The sequence below is a fragment of the Grampus griseus genome (genome assembly GCF_964374135.1).
Source record: "Grampus griseus genome assembly, chromosome: 17".
In the NCBI taxonomy this organism is placed as follows: domain Eukaryota; kingdom Metazoa; phylum Chordata; class Mammalia; order Artiodactyla; family Delphinidae; genus Grampus; species Grampus griseus.
In genome coordinates this window covers 9124598-9141548 of record NC_139011.1, presented here as the reverse complement: position 1 = coordinate 9141548, position 16951 = coordinate 9124598, and the positions used below count along the sequence as shown (strand labels likewise).

At 38.1% G+C, this 16951-nt stretch overlaps 1 protein-coding gene across 2 annotated transcripts in view; it reads left to right on the top strand.

The window, feature by feature from the left end:
- Window positions 1–12419, top strand: part of EFR3A (EFR3 homolog A) — a 98744-nt gene extending 86325 nt beyond the window's left edge. For both annotated transcript variants that reach the window (XM_082675171.1, XM_082675172.1), the window contains exons 20-23: window positions 1121–1169; window positions 4871–4974; window positions 5485–5534; window positions 9994–12419. In XM_082675171.1, coding sequence (XP_082531297.1) covers window positions 1121–1169; window positions 4871–4974; window positions 5485–5534; window positions 9994–10099 — 309 coding nt within the window. In that variant the 3' untranslated portion in view covers window positions 10100–12419. The remainder of the gene's footprint in view (window positions 1–1120; window positions 1170–4870; window positions 4975–5484; window positions 5535–9993) is intronic.
- The last annotated feature ends 4532 nt before the right edge of the window (window positions 12420–16951 follow it).

Here is a 16951-nt window from a genome sequence, read left to right as displayed (position 1 = left end):
CATAATAAGAATTCTGGCCTTCTAGCTTCTCCTACGTTCTTTCTCCTATACTGTAGTTGTTTCTCAAAAGTCTAAAGCTCTTAACCAGTTGTAAGAACAACGTTGAAGTACTGGATTGCTTCTAGGTACAAATAATTGACCAGCCAGAGCCTAATCTTATATATCTGCTCCAAATATCTAGACCAAAGCAACTGAAGATTCCCAAGTTTAATCTGACTTCAACTAGAAATATGAGCCCTCAGTAGAAAAACTGAGGTAGTGGAACTCTTGCTGCTTTGATTTCCAGCTAAATCCTTTGTACAGAGAGCTAAGATGCAAAGCATGAAGTCCTTTGCTTTCACTAGTCTTGCTGCCTTAGGCTTAGCAAAAAGAAGCTCATGAGCTAAAATTAGGGATGACCAGAGTCCAAGGCAAGTACTCATATATCACTTCTTAACTTTTATTCAGAGATACTATAGTAACTGGATATATTATTCCTTCTGAAAGTGTGCTAGTGCCACAAAAAGTATTACTGACTTTTTATGTAAGCACTTGATTTCACACCTTTTACATGTCTCAAAGCAAGCGAGATTTGAAAACTTCAAGTTAAAGGGAGTTTCTGGAGAATAAGACTTGGTGGTTGACCTTAAGAGGTCCAGAATATAATTACTTTTAAATGTTGGTTAACTGCACTCTTGAACACTTCCCAAAGTAGTGATTTTTTGCTTTAAAATTTTTGCATTTAAAGTTTTAGATTATTTCATTTTTGATTTTTAACCTGTATGTGGTACCAAAATTATAAAGAGTATAGAATACTTAGTTTTCATTTATTACGTAGCTAAAGCTTCATTTATATATAATCTCTGCCTTGAATATTGGTTGGGTTGCCTTAAAGGTTGCTAATTCTTCCAGCCTAACATCAATCTGTAGACTTCTTTGGGGAACCACTGTGGTTGGCCATTGTTAAAACCAGTGAAAACATGGAGATTACTTGATACTGTTGAGTGTGATCACAAATCCAGCCAACACAAAGAAAAGAAAATATTTGTCAAAGTTCTTAGGTTACTTGTAACTAGGTGCAGATATCATTTATATTGACCGTTCCTAACTCTTTATTTTACTTAAAATCACTTTTCTCTAGGTTAGTAACACTGAAGAAATCACCTTTGAGGCGTTAAAGAAAGCAATTGGTGAGATTTTGCTTGTTAACTCTCCTAGTGTTTTCTAGCTTATCTATATCTTAGTACTTGTTTAAATGCCAGAATTAACAGAGGCAGCATGGCAAGTGTATATACTGTCGATTTCTATATAAATATATAATCAATTTATTAGCTTATGTTCTTCAGACTTTTGTAATTGTCCTGTCTTGTCATAATTATTTTCCTCTCTGTAGACTGACTTTTCTAGAATTATGAAAGCATATCACCATGTATTTGAATTCTTCCCTTATTTGGTGGCCAACATTGAGGCTGAGTGAATTTATGAGAAATAGTGAATGTATTTCCTTTTATAGGAGATGGGCAGGTGAATAATTCTGAGAGAATTACATAGAATGACTTTTAGTAGGCATATAGCAGTGTAATTAGAAGCGTGTTTCTAATGGGGTGAGAGAAAGGAGCTGGCTGAAATTGTCAGCAGGCACAGTCGTCACATTAATCCTTGGTATTTTATCAGTGAGAACACTGAGGCAGAGAAATTAGCAACTCTCGTGAGATCACAGAGCTAGTAAATACTGGAGACAAATTTCATACCCAGGTCTGACTGACTCTAATCTTTTCACTTATGTTTGCATAAAATAGTACTCTGATTTTTTTTTGTCCTGTAACCTTTATGGAAATAAATTTTACCTTACATAATTTGCCTCTTTTAAAAATTTTTAAATGATTCCTTCAATTAAGTATTAATATAAATTCCTGCTAAGCTCATGATGCCTCGATCTCAATTCATTTCTAATTGGTAAAGCAATAGAGGGTGGAAATTGACTTTCACGATAGAGAGTGGAAATTGGCTCTCAATTTTTAAGAAATATTAGAATAAGAAAATCATTAACAAGGGTACCCATCATACATGAAATAAAATCTGACCTTTTTCAGCTTAATCCATTAGAGGATTTTTTTTCTTATTGTAATATCAAATTTGCCAAAATAAAATTAATTGAATTTAATAAGCAATTTTTGAACACTCATTGTGTACAAGATACTGTGAGACATTTAAAAATTAATAAGACATGTTGAGGTACTTACAGTCTGGCAATGGTTCTCAAAGTATGTCTTTGGACCCCTGGAGCTTTGGGGAAGACTCTTCCAAGGGATCCTTCAAGTCAAAAAGTATATGCAGCACAATACCAAGACATTACTTGCCTTTTTACTGCATGGATTAACATGAATGAAGGCAGTGGCGTCATACTGTACTAATGGTCATTGAATTCTTCAGCACCACACATCCCCAGTTATTTATTTATTTATTTATTTATTTATTTATTTATTTATTTATTTGCGGTACGCGAGCCTCTCACTGTTGTGGCCCCTCCCATTGCGGAGCACAGGCTCCGGACGCGCAGGCTCAGCAGCCGTGGCTCACTGGGCCCAGCCGCTCCGCGGCATGTGTGATCTTCCCGGACCGGGGCACGAACCCTTGTCCCCTGCATCGGCAGGCGGACTCTCTCAACCACTGCGACACCAGGGAAGCCCACCCGTTATTTTTAAAAGGCAAGATTTCTCTTAAGAATGCCTTTGAAGAATCAGTATAAATGATTAATTTTATTAATCTCATCCCATGAATACATGCCTTTGGGGAGCACATATAAAGCACTTCTTTGATTGCTTTTATTTGCAAGCAGAACTAGTTGGTTTTTTTAAGGAACGTCACTTTTACTTTAAAAAAAAAAAAAGAAAACCTGTGGTATTTGAAGGGAAGCTGTCACTTCAAGAGAAAAAAACCACCCTGACATTATTTGCTCCCAGTGATAAAATTAGCACTTTTTAACAAAATTAGAGTTTTGAAGCTTATGTCTGCTGGTGCAAGTTTGACAGTTCCCCAATATTTATTTAAAGACTTTTCTAATGAGATCAGTGATAATAACTAACAAATGTGAATTTAAAGTGTATTTTACAGTGAAATATGTCTACATTTAGAGGGTCTGCATAAATCAGTGGAGCAATATTCCAAATGACCTTGCATGATGTTACAAAACCATACATGAGTAAAGCTCTATTCAAACTGTAGAACAGACCAATAGATGTTAATATAACCAATTACAAAAAGTTCATTAATAAGGTTTCAAATTCCATATTGCAACTAACTTTTAAGAAACTACAGTTTGTCATGTTTTGTTGTAGTGTCCAAGAAGAAATAGCTACAATTCTGTGAAAAGGCTATTTATTGAATTACTCTTTCCCAGTCCATACCTGTGTGAGTTTAGTTTTTCTTTATATACTTCAACCAAAATAACATATTGCAGTGGATTGAATGCATCTGCAGGTAGAATCCAACTGCTTCTATTAAGTCAGACATTAAAGAGATTTGCAAAAATAGAAAACAATGCCATTCTCTTCACTAAATCTTTTCATTTTAGAAAATGTTATTTTTTCATGAAACAATTATTTATGTTAACATATAGTGGTTTCATTTCTTTAATGCATTTAATGAATATTTTTTAAGTCTCTCATTTTTATATTGTAATATGGAAAATATCAAATGATGTAATACATAAAGAAAGCAATTTGGCTTTCTTAATAATTTTTCAGAGTATAAAGGAGTCTTGAAACAAAAAGTTTGAGAACTACTGGACTAATGCATGGAAAAGAAACTTGCTGCCTGCAGGCCAAATTTAGGTAGAAGTATTATTTTCAGCAATTGGATTTGAATAAAGACCAGGGATGTACACTCATCTTGCCCAAGTCCTGTTTTTCTTACTGCTTTTAAAACATTTATGTTTCCTGCCTAGCCTCTGGCACATTTGAGCTTGTGACCCTAATCTAGTGAACACGAGAGATGTGATCATAATTCTGTATTATAGTCATTCAGAAAAAGTACATAAATTCGACAACTTTGTTAACCTGCCACAATTTCAGAGGGGGGAAAATAAACCTATTTCGTTTGTACCTGATATATCCATTTTTTAAAACTAGCTAATTGTTACAGTTTGTCTACCTGAAGAGAAGCTTTGTTTTTGAAGAATCTTGAACAGATTGTGTTTCATCTTATGAAATTCTTGACCAGGAAAAATAAAAAAGCTGAAGAGTTACTGAGTTGTTACTGTAGACCATCAATAAATAAGCCATTAATTAGCCTTCTTTTCAGATTCTTAAGCAAATAGACATAGTTAATATATGTATCAAAATGACAGACATTTATTATTTTATTATCTCACAAACTTTGGCCAGACCACATGTCATCTTAAGAGTTAAAAAAATCCCTTTTCAAATCGTGGAAGATAAATGGAAAAGGCTAAAACAATATGGTTCCGCATGACCCTATCTATATTTCAATCACACCATTCACTATCAAGTTTAGCAGACTTTTAATTTAGTACCTCATATGTGCAAGGGCATGATTATTAATAAAAGAATCATCCTTCAGGAAGGGCCTTGAAGTTGTTGAACTTGTAGGAAGTTGTCATGCTTCTGCTTTTATTTGGTAAGAGAGACAAAGGTAGTCTTATGAGAAAGGGTTTTGTGCTGTGTAGTTTTTAAATTTTTTTATATCTGGGCTTTCTAGCCTTAACTAAGACACTTCAAGGATGTCACACCTTTTGCTTTTTTCCTTATACAAGTAGTCCTATAAATCACCCTTATTTTTTATTTATAGATCATTTGCTCTTATGGTCATTGGCAAGGTTCTATGAAATTTTTGTATTCCTTTTAATGGGTCTTTTTAAACATTTATATAGATACCAGTGGAATGGAAGAACAGGAAAAGGAAAAGAGACGTCTAGTGATAGAGAAATTCCAGAAAGCACCTTTTGAAGAAATAGCAGCACAGTGTGAATCCAAAGTAAGTGAACACATGGTGAAGGGGGCGGGGGGTGGACTTTGACTTTGTGGACGCTGTTCTGGTAATTGGTAGGTAGATTCCAGGCTTCAGGCAGATCAACAGAATCCACAAGGTAGTGGATTTGATAGGGACTGAAAGCTGAAGACATAGCTGTGAAGCCTAAATAATTTTTTTGTGTAATGTCAGCTGATGGGAATGGCAGATGCCAAATGTTAACGATTGTTATTGCTTTGAAACTGTTTTTGCAGTGGTTTTCAATGATTTTGCTGTAGGTATTTTGTGTGGCTATCGATTTTGTTTTTACCAGTGAGACTAGGAAAGGAATAAAAGAAACTTTACATTAAATTCCAGTGTATGAGACAGATAACACCAAAACATTAAAGCATTCTGTACCATCAGTTTAATAGTTAGAGTTATGCTTTGTCCTTTAAATCACACTTGTATTATTACATATGGGTATTTGGAAAATAATAGATCCATTCTTAACATTTTTTTTTTTCTCCTTTGTAGGCAAATTTCCTTCATGACAGACTTGCTCAAATATTGGAACTCACCATACGGTAAGAATTTTGATACTACAAGAGCAATAAAGCAACAAAATAGAAACCATTAGATCCCTATAAATTTGTGGCTTTTTAAGTAATTGTGCTTTTCATTTAGGGTAAACACAAGATCATACAGGTCTCTGTCTCAGTGGTTTTTCTGTTTACTGGATTGTCTGATACCATTTCTTGTCCAGGGGGCTTCTAGCTTTTCTACCTTTCCTTTTTAGACCATTTATTCCTTTAAAATGGTCCTATAAGGACATTTGAGTAATTGGAAGACTCTTATTCTAATGATATGTTTAAAAAGGTAATTTCTCAGATTTAACCATTGTGACCTATAAAAACTACAGTTTTATATGGTTCAACCTCATAGTTCTTTCCAGGGCAATAATGATTCTACCTATGCAGATGGCTCACTTGAATTATTAAATTTGACTTGAGTTTTCCTAAGTCATGTCTATTTGTGTCCTGTTATTAGTTATAGTCGGCCCTCCATATCCGCAGGTTCTGCATTCGCAAATTCAACCAACTGTGGATCAAAAATATTTGGGGAAAAAAAAATTCCCAGAAAGTTCCAGAAAGTAAAACTTGAATTTGCTGCATGCTGACAACTATTTACATAGCATTTACATTGTATTAGATATTATAAATAATCTAGATACGGTGTAAAGTATAAGGGAGGATGTGTGTAGGTCATATGCCAGTAGTGCTCCATTTTATATAAGGGACTTGAGCATCCAAGGATTTTGGTCTGTGTGGAGGGGCCAGGAACCAATCCCCTGTGGATACCATTGAACGATTGTATCTTATGCTCCAAAAACATAAGGTATCTAATATCGGTTTTTCTGTGTCTGTTGGTTGTTAAGTAATGAAGCACATGACAGAGGGAGAGAAAAACTCCAGGTTCCACCTAAGGAAAGAACCTCTGCATATTCTTATATTGACTTCAGTGTGGAGACTGGTCTGTGTATAATGTGGCACAGTAAAGGAGCCGTAGACAGAAATTGTGCTTCTGAAATTTTTTTTTACATTGCCGTATCTTTTATATTTTCAACTTGATTAACTAAATCTGTTTTGCTTCAAACCCTGTATGTATCCTTATAAACAGAATAAACAGGTAGATGCTCGAGATCAGTTGCTTTTTTTCCCCCAGCCTTTTTTCTGCCTTCATACGCAAAGCATGTTTTCATCACTTTAACATCTTATTCTAGGCATTTACCACCATACTGCCCCGCCCCCGACTAAGTTGAGAATCACTCATTTATAAAAGTTCAGAACGGAGAATCAGACTAAAATATGCAATATACTCTATACCTTAGATTCAGAGAAAATTGCTGGGTGCGGGCATTTACGCACAACCTAAAAGTTGAGAGTTAAGTTTTATTTGGGGACCTTGCTGAGGACTATAGCCCGGGAGACAGCCTCTCAGGTAGCTCTGAGGAACTGCCTGGAAGAGGTCAGGGAGGAGCCAGGATATATAGGAGTTTTTGGCTGGAAAGAACCATGTAGTCAAACATCAAAAGATCACTGCTAATCACAAAGAGCAGACATCTGAGGTTGATGATTTTCGTGCTTTTCTATGCATGGGAAGGTGCAAGGATCTGGGTTCATTGAAATTATTCCTTAGATATGCATCTTAACTGTTTAGGGCCAGTATCCAAAGAACAGGATGCTCCCTGTTTTTCTCCATCCTGAATTCCCCTCAGGGCGCACCATTGTAGGCGACTGCAGTGGCTGATGGCTTGATCTTGCAGAACTGGAATGGCAGGCAACACTCCCTGTCCACAGCTTCTTTGATGCCTGTTAATTGTAACAGTAAATATCTGCTGCCTTATATCTGTCGTTTTTACTAATCCTCCCCACAGTCCTGAAAAGTTAGGTAGATCCTTTCCCCCCCACCCCAGGTAAAGACACTGAGGCTTAGAGAAGTAAAGTAACTAGCTGAAGTTTATCCAGCTAGTGAGTGGAAATAATCAAAGTTCAAATCCATAACTCATGTTCTTAACAGAAATGTTGCTAGAGACCACCATGTTACATTTAATCACACTATCATAACTGTATGGATTTAATATTTTAGAATAAGTATTATGACTAATTCGGTTTCATTGGTACTGCAACTACTAATAATAATTTGTATTTATTAAGCCTTACTGCTAATAGTTATTTACTGAACACTTATCGTGTTCTAGGCACTGTGCTAAGTGCATTCTTTCATTTAGTGTTTACAACAGATTTTAAAAAGATGTAGTGATTATTTTTACTTTACAAATGTAGAAACAGATGCACGTAGAAGTTTGGTAATTTATCCAAGGTCACCTAGTTAGGAAGTAGTAGTTTTGGGTACCTTACATGATACAGAGAAATGAAATAGACTTCTTAGTGTACCTTCAGGGTTTTCAGTTTCTACTTGATATATTTCCTCTTGTTAATTTGCCTCATTCTAACTACCAGATAGAGAAAAGAGTTTGTATGCTTGAGAAAAGAAACAAAATAAGCAATATTATATCTCAGTTTCCATTGTTCCTTCATTCACTTTGACCTTAGTACAATAAGAAAAAAATTACAAGGAATGCAGAGGAGCAGGAAAATACAGAAAAAGAATAAGCAGCCCCACAGATGATTGATCCAATTATTGGAATTAGTAGACAATGGCCTTAAAAGAACACACACACATATCAAAGAATTTAAAGGAAAAAATATGTATATTTTAGGAGAGAAATGGAAAGTCTAAAAAAGAACCAAATTGTGGTTCAAGAACTGAATGTTATGATATCTGAAAGAAAAAAATGTCATTGGATGGGCTTAATAGTATATTGGACATTACAGAAGAATTCGCATATATTGCTCATAGGAGTATAAATTGGTACACTTCGCAAAACTTCGGCAGTGTCTTATAAAGTTAAACATACACCTGCTCTTGATCCTGTAATCCCATATCTCAGTATTTGCCCAGAGAAATGAAAACTTAGATTCACAAAAAGACATGTACATGAATGTTTTAGCAGCTTTTTTCATAATTACCAGATGCCCATCAACAGGAGAATGGAGAGAGAGTAGACAAATAGTGGTACTCTTACAATAGTGAAATACTATTCAGCAGTAAAAAGGAACACATTTTGGGGGTAAATTTTAAAAAATGCATTGAGCAAAAGAAATCAAACATAAACGAGTATAGCTTGTATGGACCATTCCTATAGGCTGTATAGACCATGTGAAATTCAAGAACAAGTGACACTAACCTTCAGTGACAGCGATCAGAACATAGTTACTATTGGATGTGGGTGTATGTGTACGGGTATGTGGGAGTAGGGAGAAATTGGTTGAGGACACAAAGGACCTTTTCTGAATGATGAAAGTGTCAGTATCTTTATCTATGGTAGAGATAAGAATGAAGTAATGAATTGAGGGAAGAACATTGGTATCATGTGACAAAAGATCAGTCTCCAAAACTGATAAAAGAAAAATAGCTGAGTAGAAATACAGGCAGTAGACTCAAATAGACAATTCATTTTAAAAGAAACGCAGAATGGATACAAATCTACAAAGGTATATAGCATTAGTAGTAACCCGAAATGTGAAAATAAAAGAAAGAATGAATTCCCTTTTGCCTGCCAGAGTGCCAAAGATTAAAATAACAAGAAAGAATGATTATACCCAATATTTATAATGGTGTAAGAGGATGGCTACACTCAGATGTTGAAAGTATGAATTGCCAGTATTATGGCAATGTGTACCAGTCTCAAAAATGTAAATACACTTTGATGCAGAAATTCTGTTTGTAAGACTATAAACCAAGGAGACAGGATAAAATTATGTATAAGAATAGACCTAGGGGCTTCCCTGGTGGCGCAGTGGTTGAGAGTCTGCCTGCCGATGCAGGGGACACGGGTTCGTGCCCTGGTCCGGGAAGATCCCACATGCCGCGGAACAGCTGGGCCCGTGAGCCATGGCCCCTGAGCCTGCGCGTCCGGAGCCTGTGCTCTGCAACGGGAGAGGCCACAACAGTGAGAAGCCCGCGTACTGCAAAAAAAAAAAAAAAAAAAAAGAATAGACCTGTCAGCATTATTTATGATAATGAAAAATGAACCTACGTCTGTCCGTTGAAGTAAATCAATTATAATATATCTATATATTGAAGTACCATGCAGTGGTCATCAAAAGAAGTTAATATATGTATATATAAGATTTTTTACTAGTGAAACAAAGCAAGCTTACATGAGTGGGTATAGCATAATCCCACTGTAAAAATTATATATACATATATTCAGAGGAGAATGTCTAGTGCAGACTTAAAAACAGCTTGGTACCACTGTGATCTATGTGCCATGCCACCTTGTAGCTGGCCCGCAATTCCGTCACACTGATCCCTGCGATGAAGGAGCCTCACTCTGCTGCTGGCAGGTAGTAGCGAGAGTGCTCCGTGAAGTGAACAGCTTTGCAATGCACCTGTTGACGATGCCTCGCTCTTTTACAGCCCTCCTCCCAGTCCATCAGGAACACTGACCATTACTTCTGGGCACGCCCAATACCAGTCTGTCCCGGTCTACGAGATGAAGTTTCCAGATCTGTGTGTGTACTGAGTGGCTCACGAAGACCTCAGCATAAAGCCTAAAAATTAGGGCCAAGCTGAGTTTTCAGGGTTTACTTAATGTGTGTTAACATACTTCGTGAAAATTATGATGGAATTTATCTTTAACCGAATGCTTGGCATATCAGATTAGATATTTTGCAGCTATATTATATGATTTAGAGTACTTTTGAAGATAGGTTTATGCCATGTTAATTTCTTTTTAGGTTCCCGATGGCTTTTAAAATTGAACGTATATTGGTCTCACATTAATTGTTAAATAGTATATTTAAAAATTTTCACAAACATGTAATTTAAAAAAAAATTAAGCCTTCAGAGGGTTGAAGATGTATCAAGTGTCTACTGTATTTCTTAGACATCTACGCAACTGCTTAAAATTAGAATTGCTGTTGTTTTTCTTTATCTGCAAAAGCAAAAACATACAAATATATTCCTATCCTGGAGCAGCAGAACTGTTCTGTGGCTCTTGGTCCCCATGTTCTAGATGTCGTAGTGCGCATCCCTCCGTTCGTTCGCTGTAACGGTATGTGACAGTCATTCCTCCCCTTGTTTGTGGAGATGACATTTACTGAGTAATATTCCTAGAATATGACCCTAAAATCTCCGACTTTAAAGTGTCTAGTTCTTGTAATAATGTGTTTTCTGCCAAAAGTTTGACCGTTCTACTTGAGAGTCTCAGAGCTTGCTCTTGGAGTACTGAACTGTGCAATATTTTTTACATCATTAGATGTATTAGTTTACAGACTATGCTTTGAAATTATAGTAGTATTTTGCTGTGGCTCCATTAATTAAATGAGCTATATATTTAGTATAGGAAGAAAAGACATTTAAAACAGCTACTAGTTCACCTGTGAAGAGTGTGTACATTTTGATTTCTGTTGAGAGCATATTAATTTACATTTTAATATTGTGCAGTTTTTAAATCCTTATAGTCAAAAAAGGCCCCGAATGGACTTTCAGTTTGTAAGATTTGAACTGCAACTTGTATGCATCTCTGTTTAGGATTTGTGATATTACATTTGAAAAGAGTGCCTATGGGTTTAGCAATCAAGTGTGCTATAGATCGTCAATTTAAGCTTGTATTGATTTAAGCTACCAAGATTACATGTGCTGACAGACTTACAGTGTTCTTAAAATTGTGTACATTTTAGTGAATTCCATCACATGGCAAAAATGAACAATTTTCTTTGCAACTCATAAAATTCTTTTAGGACATTTTAATAAAATAATCTGTTTATAATTCTACTACCTTTTCAGATTTGATTCCCTTTTACATAAAACAATATACATATCAAAAATTGTAACCCAAAAAATAATTGCATTTTTAGCTTTAGATTTTGTTTGAAAAATTGCAGTGAAGAAAGGCATGTTATTACTTGGTGTTTACAATTATTTGGGCACCTTTAGTAGAAACAAAAAAGTGAGGAAGTAATAATAGAACAAGCATACTCAAAATTTTTTTGAATATTTAAACCAAAGTACAGCATCTTGAAACATCTTGCAGAAGATCCTAGTCTTTTTAAACCTATCAAATGATACTCAAACATCCTGGGTGGTTTACTCACTGTTGATAACAAGACATTGTTTTCCAAGTGATAGTGCAGTCACCACTTGGGGGGTTAAATTGCCCCCATTGCAGCTGTCACTGTAACTTTACCTCTTGACGAGGTAAAATGTTTCACCATTTAATAGGCCAAGTTTTACGTTTTTTCAATTTCCCTTTTTTTCTGTATTTTTAAAGAAAGATTGTGTAAAAATCTAAGCAGGGGGACATGCAAAAACAATCATCATCCACTTGGATGTCATTTTCTAGATTAACACTGTGTGCTTTTGTATGAAAAAATATATATAATTTAATAGTATAAGAAAAGATATATATTCATTTGCACTCATGCAAAACAAACTTTGCTCTACAGACTTTCATGTTTCTCTGTGATTTAAAAATGCATGTATAGCATGTAAAGGAAAACCATTTCAGTTAATGTTTATCACACCTCTTGGTCTGTTTTGTAAACTGTAGATTTGGGTTTTGTGGGATTTTTTTCCTGTTGTAGTTGTTTTTAAATCACAGTAGACTTCTGTATATCCTAGATTACTGAACTGGTCTTGTTAACAACGATTCCCAAGAAATGAGGGGTCTTTTCTTAGGCTTTCTGTCCCTTCCAGGAGATTGCAGGAGATCCTGTACGTCATAGGTATGCCTACTATATTACAGCCAGTTTGGATACTGAAAGTTTAGGATGTGTTGAAGTTCACTGTATTGCTATATTTTTGTAGATATTTAAAACTCTTAATAAAAACTGTTAATCATTCTCTTTTTGCTATATACTGTTGCTTATATCATTCTTTTCCTTGACATTGAATAGTTAACATTGAAATGTTCCTCCTATACTTGTGTTGTCTTTGCTTATATAGTCATTGGAGTTAACCTAAACACACACACACTTCCTTAATGCTTCTGAACGCATTATCTTTTAGAATCATAATACTGTACTTAACCAGCAGTTAACTTCCCCTTCCTCTCAATATCTCTTTTCTTCCTTTCTGAAAATGGTACTGATTTGTTTTATTCATGCCAATATATGTACTAAATGTAATGAATTGAGTTTTTTGAAATGTAACAGTTCACTGTGCAATTCATATGTAAGCAATAAAACAAAATCAAATTACTTCTGTATACATACATTTTTGTAATAGCCATTGCATTTATTAAATTAAACGTATTCACTATTTTGCTTTAGTTAAAAATGAAGAACTTCAGTGAAAATCAAGCCGCCAAACGGATTCATCCTCACATACATTGGAAGAATCAGAACCATAACTGCAGTCGTGGTAAGATACAAGCTAAGATTAAGCTCTTAGTGTGTGCCTGTGAAAGCACGGTTTCCACCTTTGCATTAGTCTTACTGTTTGTATTTTCAACCCTACCCCTTTGCTGTGTAAGTTACATGAAGCCTCTCTCTAAAACGATAGCTCCTCTCTAGTACCCTCTGCCACCTGGTCTGCTCTCCTGCCACTGGCAGGACAGCCCACCGTAGCCAGATGGGCTTCGGGGACTTCCTTTAGCAGTTTGGCAAAGCAACGAGGAGCATGGGCTCTGGCTTCAGACCCCACCCTGCCACTCCTGGCCGTAGCCTTAGGCAGTGACGGAACTTTGAGCTTTGAAGTATGTAAAATGAGGAGAGTATGTTCTGCCCTCAGAGGTCGTCTGTTGAGGGGTAGATGAACCACTTAGAAGAGGTTCCTCGTGTCGTGCCTGCGCGGCACAGACTAGACACTGAGTCAGTGTTTGTCATTAGTAATCCTTGAGTTCACCATGCATAGCGTCTTAAGCAACCTGGGCAGCTGTCTCAGTTCTGCAGTCTTAGGCCAGTCATTCCAGTTTTCTGAACCTGTTTTCTTTAGGTGTAAAATGAGCAGCCTGTGTGATACACTCTCTCATGCGTTTTCTTTTCAGCTGTAATTCGTTGCGTCCTGTTCTCTCATCTGATACATAAGTTCACATGATTGAAAAAGCAGAGCCAGTGTGTAGCATCGAGCCCTGCCTCTTAGTTTTGCTATATTACATTCGCCTTGTACTTACACTTTGAGTCACAGGCAGACTTGGGAAGCCAGTAACTTAGCCTAGGTTCTCCCAAAGCAGAGCCGAAGACAAAGGCTTACATGTAGGAATTGCTCTGGGAAGTGATTCCAGGGAACCCCAGCAAGGGACCGGACCAGTGAAGTGCAATGAGAAAAAGCTCATTAAGAGGGTTTATTTATGAATTACCAGCACCATAGGTGACTGGAGATCCATCCTACTGGACAGCCTGAGGAGTCCCATGAAATAATCTCAGAACTGTCCACCCAGGTGATGAAAGCTGGGGGAGCATGTATGCTCCGCTTCTGTTCTTCATGGTCAAGGGTGGCCCTGTTGACATTAACTCCCCCGCGTTTTTGGATTGTGTGTGCTTGAGTGCTGGGCAGTTTCCCAAGGCGTGCCATGCCTTTTTCTCAGAGAAGTCCTGTGTCGCATGCACGAAGGGTAGAAGTGCAGAAGGCAGGCGTTGTCAGATTCCACCCCCGTGCATGAGGCGGGTGGAAGCCTGTGTGGAACCGGTTATCACGGCAGGATCTGGAGTAAGGTAGGGTTGGATGATGTGAAGTCAGGCAAAAGATACCCAGTATAGCACCACCTAGTGTGGTATTTAAGGACAAGATTAAATCTAGGAGCATCAGATTTATAATTTCATGTTTCCACCATCTTAGTTTAATGAGTCAAGGGAGAGATTTTTTAAAGATGGGAGACTTTAGGGCATGTTTGCATGCTGATTAGAATGATATAGAAGAAGAGAGGGATGAATTGATATAGAATAAAAAGGAAATGTTTGCAGGAATCAAGCCCTGGAAAAGGCAATAGGGGGGTACTGTACCCAGAGCGTAGGTGGAGGGGTTGACCTTTGACGTGGATAAGGAACACTTTTTTCATTGAAACAGGAAGGAAGACAAAGACCGCCGGTAATTTTGTAGCTTTGGTGGCAAGAAGATCAGGACATTCCCACGGGAAAACGTCAGTTTTCTCAATGGAGTATTAGGTGAGGTCATTGTAGCCATGTGCCTTGCGTTTCTGCATGTCTTGTGAGCAGAGACACTATCTTTATTCTGGATTATCTTTTTTAAGGATATAGTACATCCTACAGACTTGGAACACAGAGACGGCATCTCCCTTTGGAGCCAAGGACAGACATGCTTCTTGTCCTGTATAATACAGATGATCTCTTTTCTGGGGTAAAAGGCAGGCTTGTGGCCAATAAATAAATATTTTAGGTTCCCTGTGTAATGAAACCCACCCTGTGTGTAGGTGTTACCTGACCCTCTTTGCATTGGCCCAGGGCTTGAGGAACCAGCATAAATTATCATACTCAGGCTACTGCCATTACTGTAAGTAATAAAGTCCTTTGTCTCTGACCCAAGCATCTCATATCTTCTGCCAGCATCCATGAAATGCAGACCAACTTGTTAAGTTACAAATAAGGTAACATCTCAGACCCTTCCGCTCTGGACAGTTCTCAGCTGAGAGCAAGGGGAGGTGTGGAAGGTTTGAGGAGAGGAGGAAAGGGACCAAACAGTTGTCTTGGAGAGCAGAAAACTCAGCTTACTAAGAAAAGGTTGAGCGTCCATTTGAGGTTTCTGTGGTCATGAGCTTCAAGTGAAGTGGGTCAGCTCAGTTGCTTTTGTCCTTCAGCAACATTCAGCTGCCTCAGGTGAAGGTGTGGAGAAGGCAGGCAGTCACCATACGTGTGGGCAGCCTAGCACGGTGCCGGCCATGGGAAGCGGACACTTAGCACACACCTGCTGGGTTAAAGGAAGGGAGTGCCATTAGTGGCCCGCCTCGCCGTGACCGCTGTAGTGCCTGCAGGCTGATTGCCAGACACTCTCACCTGCATTTCTTTGCCTAAAGGCTTCCTCAGCCTCCAGAGCCTCCGGCCGCCAGGTGCAGCAGGCAGGAGACATCGCCCTCCATGGGAGTAAAGACTGATCTGATAGAAGGTCGTCTGTCTCCTCTCGCAGCGGGGGTGTGTGTGCGCGCGCGCGCATGTGCTATGCGTATTCTACTTCCAGGGGCAACTGCCTTGGTAACGCAGCTTTCACTGGCTACCGTTCCTCTGCCGTCTTATCCCTTTGTTCTCCCCTCAGCGTTTCCTGCACTTTTCAAATAAACCACTTGCTCTCAAGTCCTTGTCTAAGGGTCCGCTTCTGGGAGGACCCAAATTTCAGCTGTTACTTAAAAGGTCACATTATTCAAAAGATTCCAACGTGAGGGACTTCTCTGGCAGTCCAGTGGTTAAGACTCCACGCTCCCACTGCGGGGGCTACGGGTTAGATCCCTGGTTGGGAAACTAAGATCCCACGTGCCACGCAAAAAAAAAAAAAAGATTCCAATGTGTTGGATTCATCAAAAGGTGCTCATCAGTTGATTTCCCTGGAAGGTAGGGAAGGGTATCCGCTGCTGGCTTGGCACCACGACCTTTTGATTTCTTAAGGTTTTCAATTCTTTAACGTCAGGATAGTTCCACACCATGAGAAGGTCACAAACACGAACTCTTCAGAGGCTCTGCTTTCCCGCCTGTCTGAGGAGCAGGCAGGGACCCTGTATCGTCTCACTGCAGGACACGTGATTTATGGGAACAGAGAACCAAGGATGTGATGTGAACTATAGTTCGTGTCCTTATGAAATATTGAAGGCAATTCCAGAAGCACATTGCCTTTTTGCCTGATGCACAGTAAAATCTCAATAACTATCAGATGGGTGGGTGGATGGATGGATGGATGGAGGGATATAATTTCCATTTTTTTGTAATTCCTATTATATTTGTCTGTGTCTGAGTGGGCATTGGCATCCCCCAAACGTCCAGCCACTGGGATAAACCCTATCATACTTTTTTAATCAATTTAATATTGCCAGACCCAAGACAGGGTTACCAGTGACTCTTCATGGAGGTGGCTGAGGCCATTCTCTTAGTAACATACCGCAAGAGCTGTCATCTCAGTCCTTGGCATATGTCTTTGGTGGGTTATTGGTGACCCATAGGTGGTCTCATAAGATTGATTAAATATACTCCCTTCTGTATTTTTGTAATAGAAGATTGTGATTTCAGTGATTGGGGAGTGAAGATATCTTTTCCCCCTCCGTTCCTCTGCCATCTCACCTTTGCCATCTATTCATGTACCAGCATCTTCAAAACCAAACCAGACAAAGAAATGTTGATGGGAATATTTATTGAGCCCCTACAGTGCACTCCAGGAAACATATAACCACCCCCTCGTTTGCCTTCTCCAAAGACACATTTGGATGTGAGCTGAC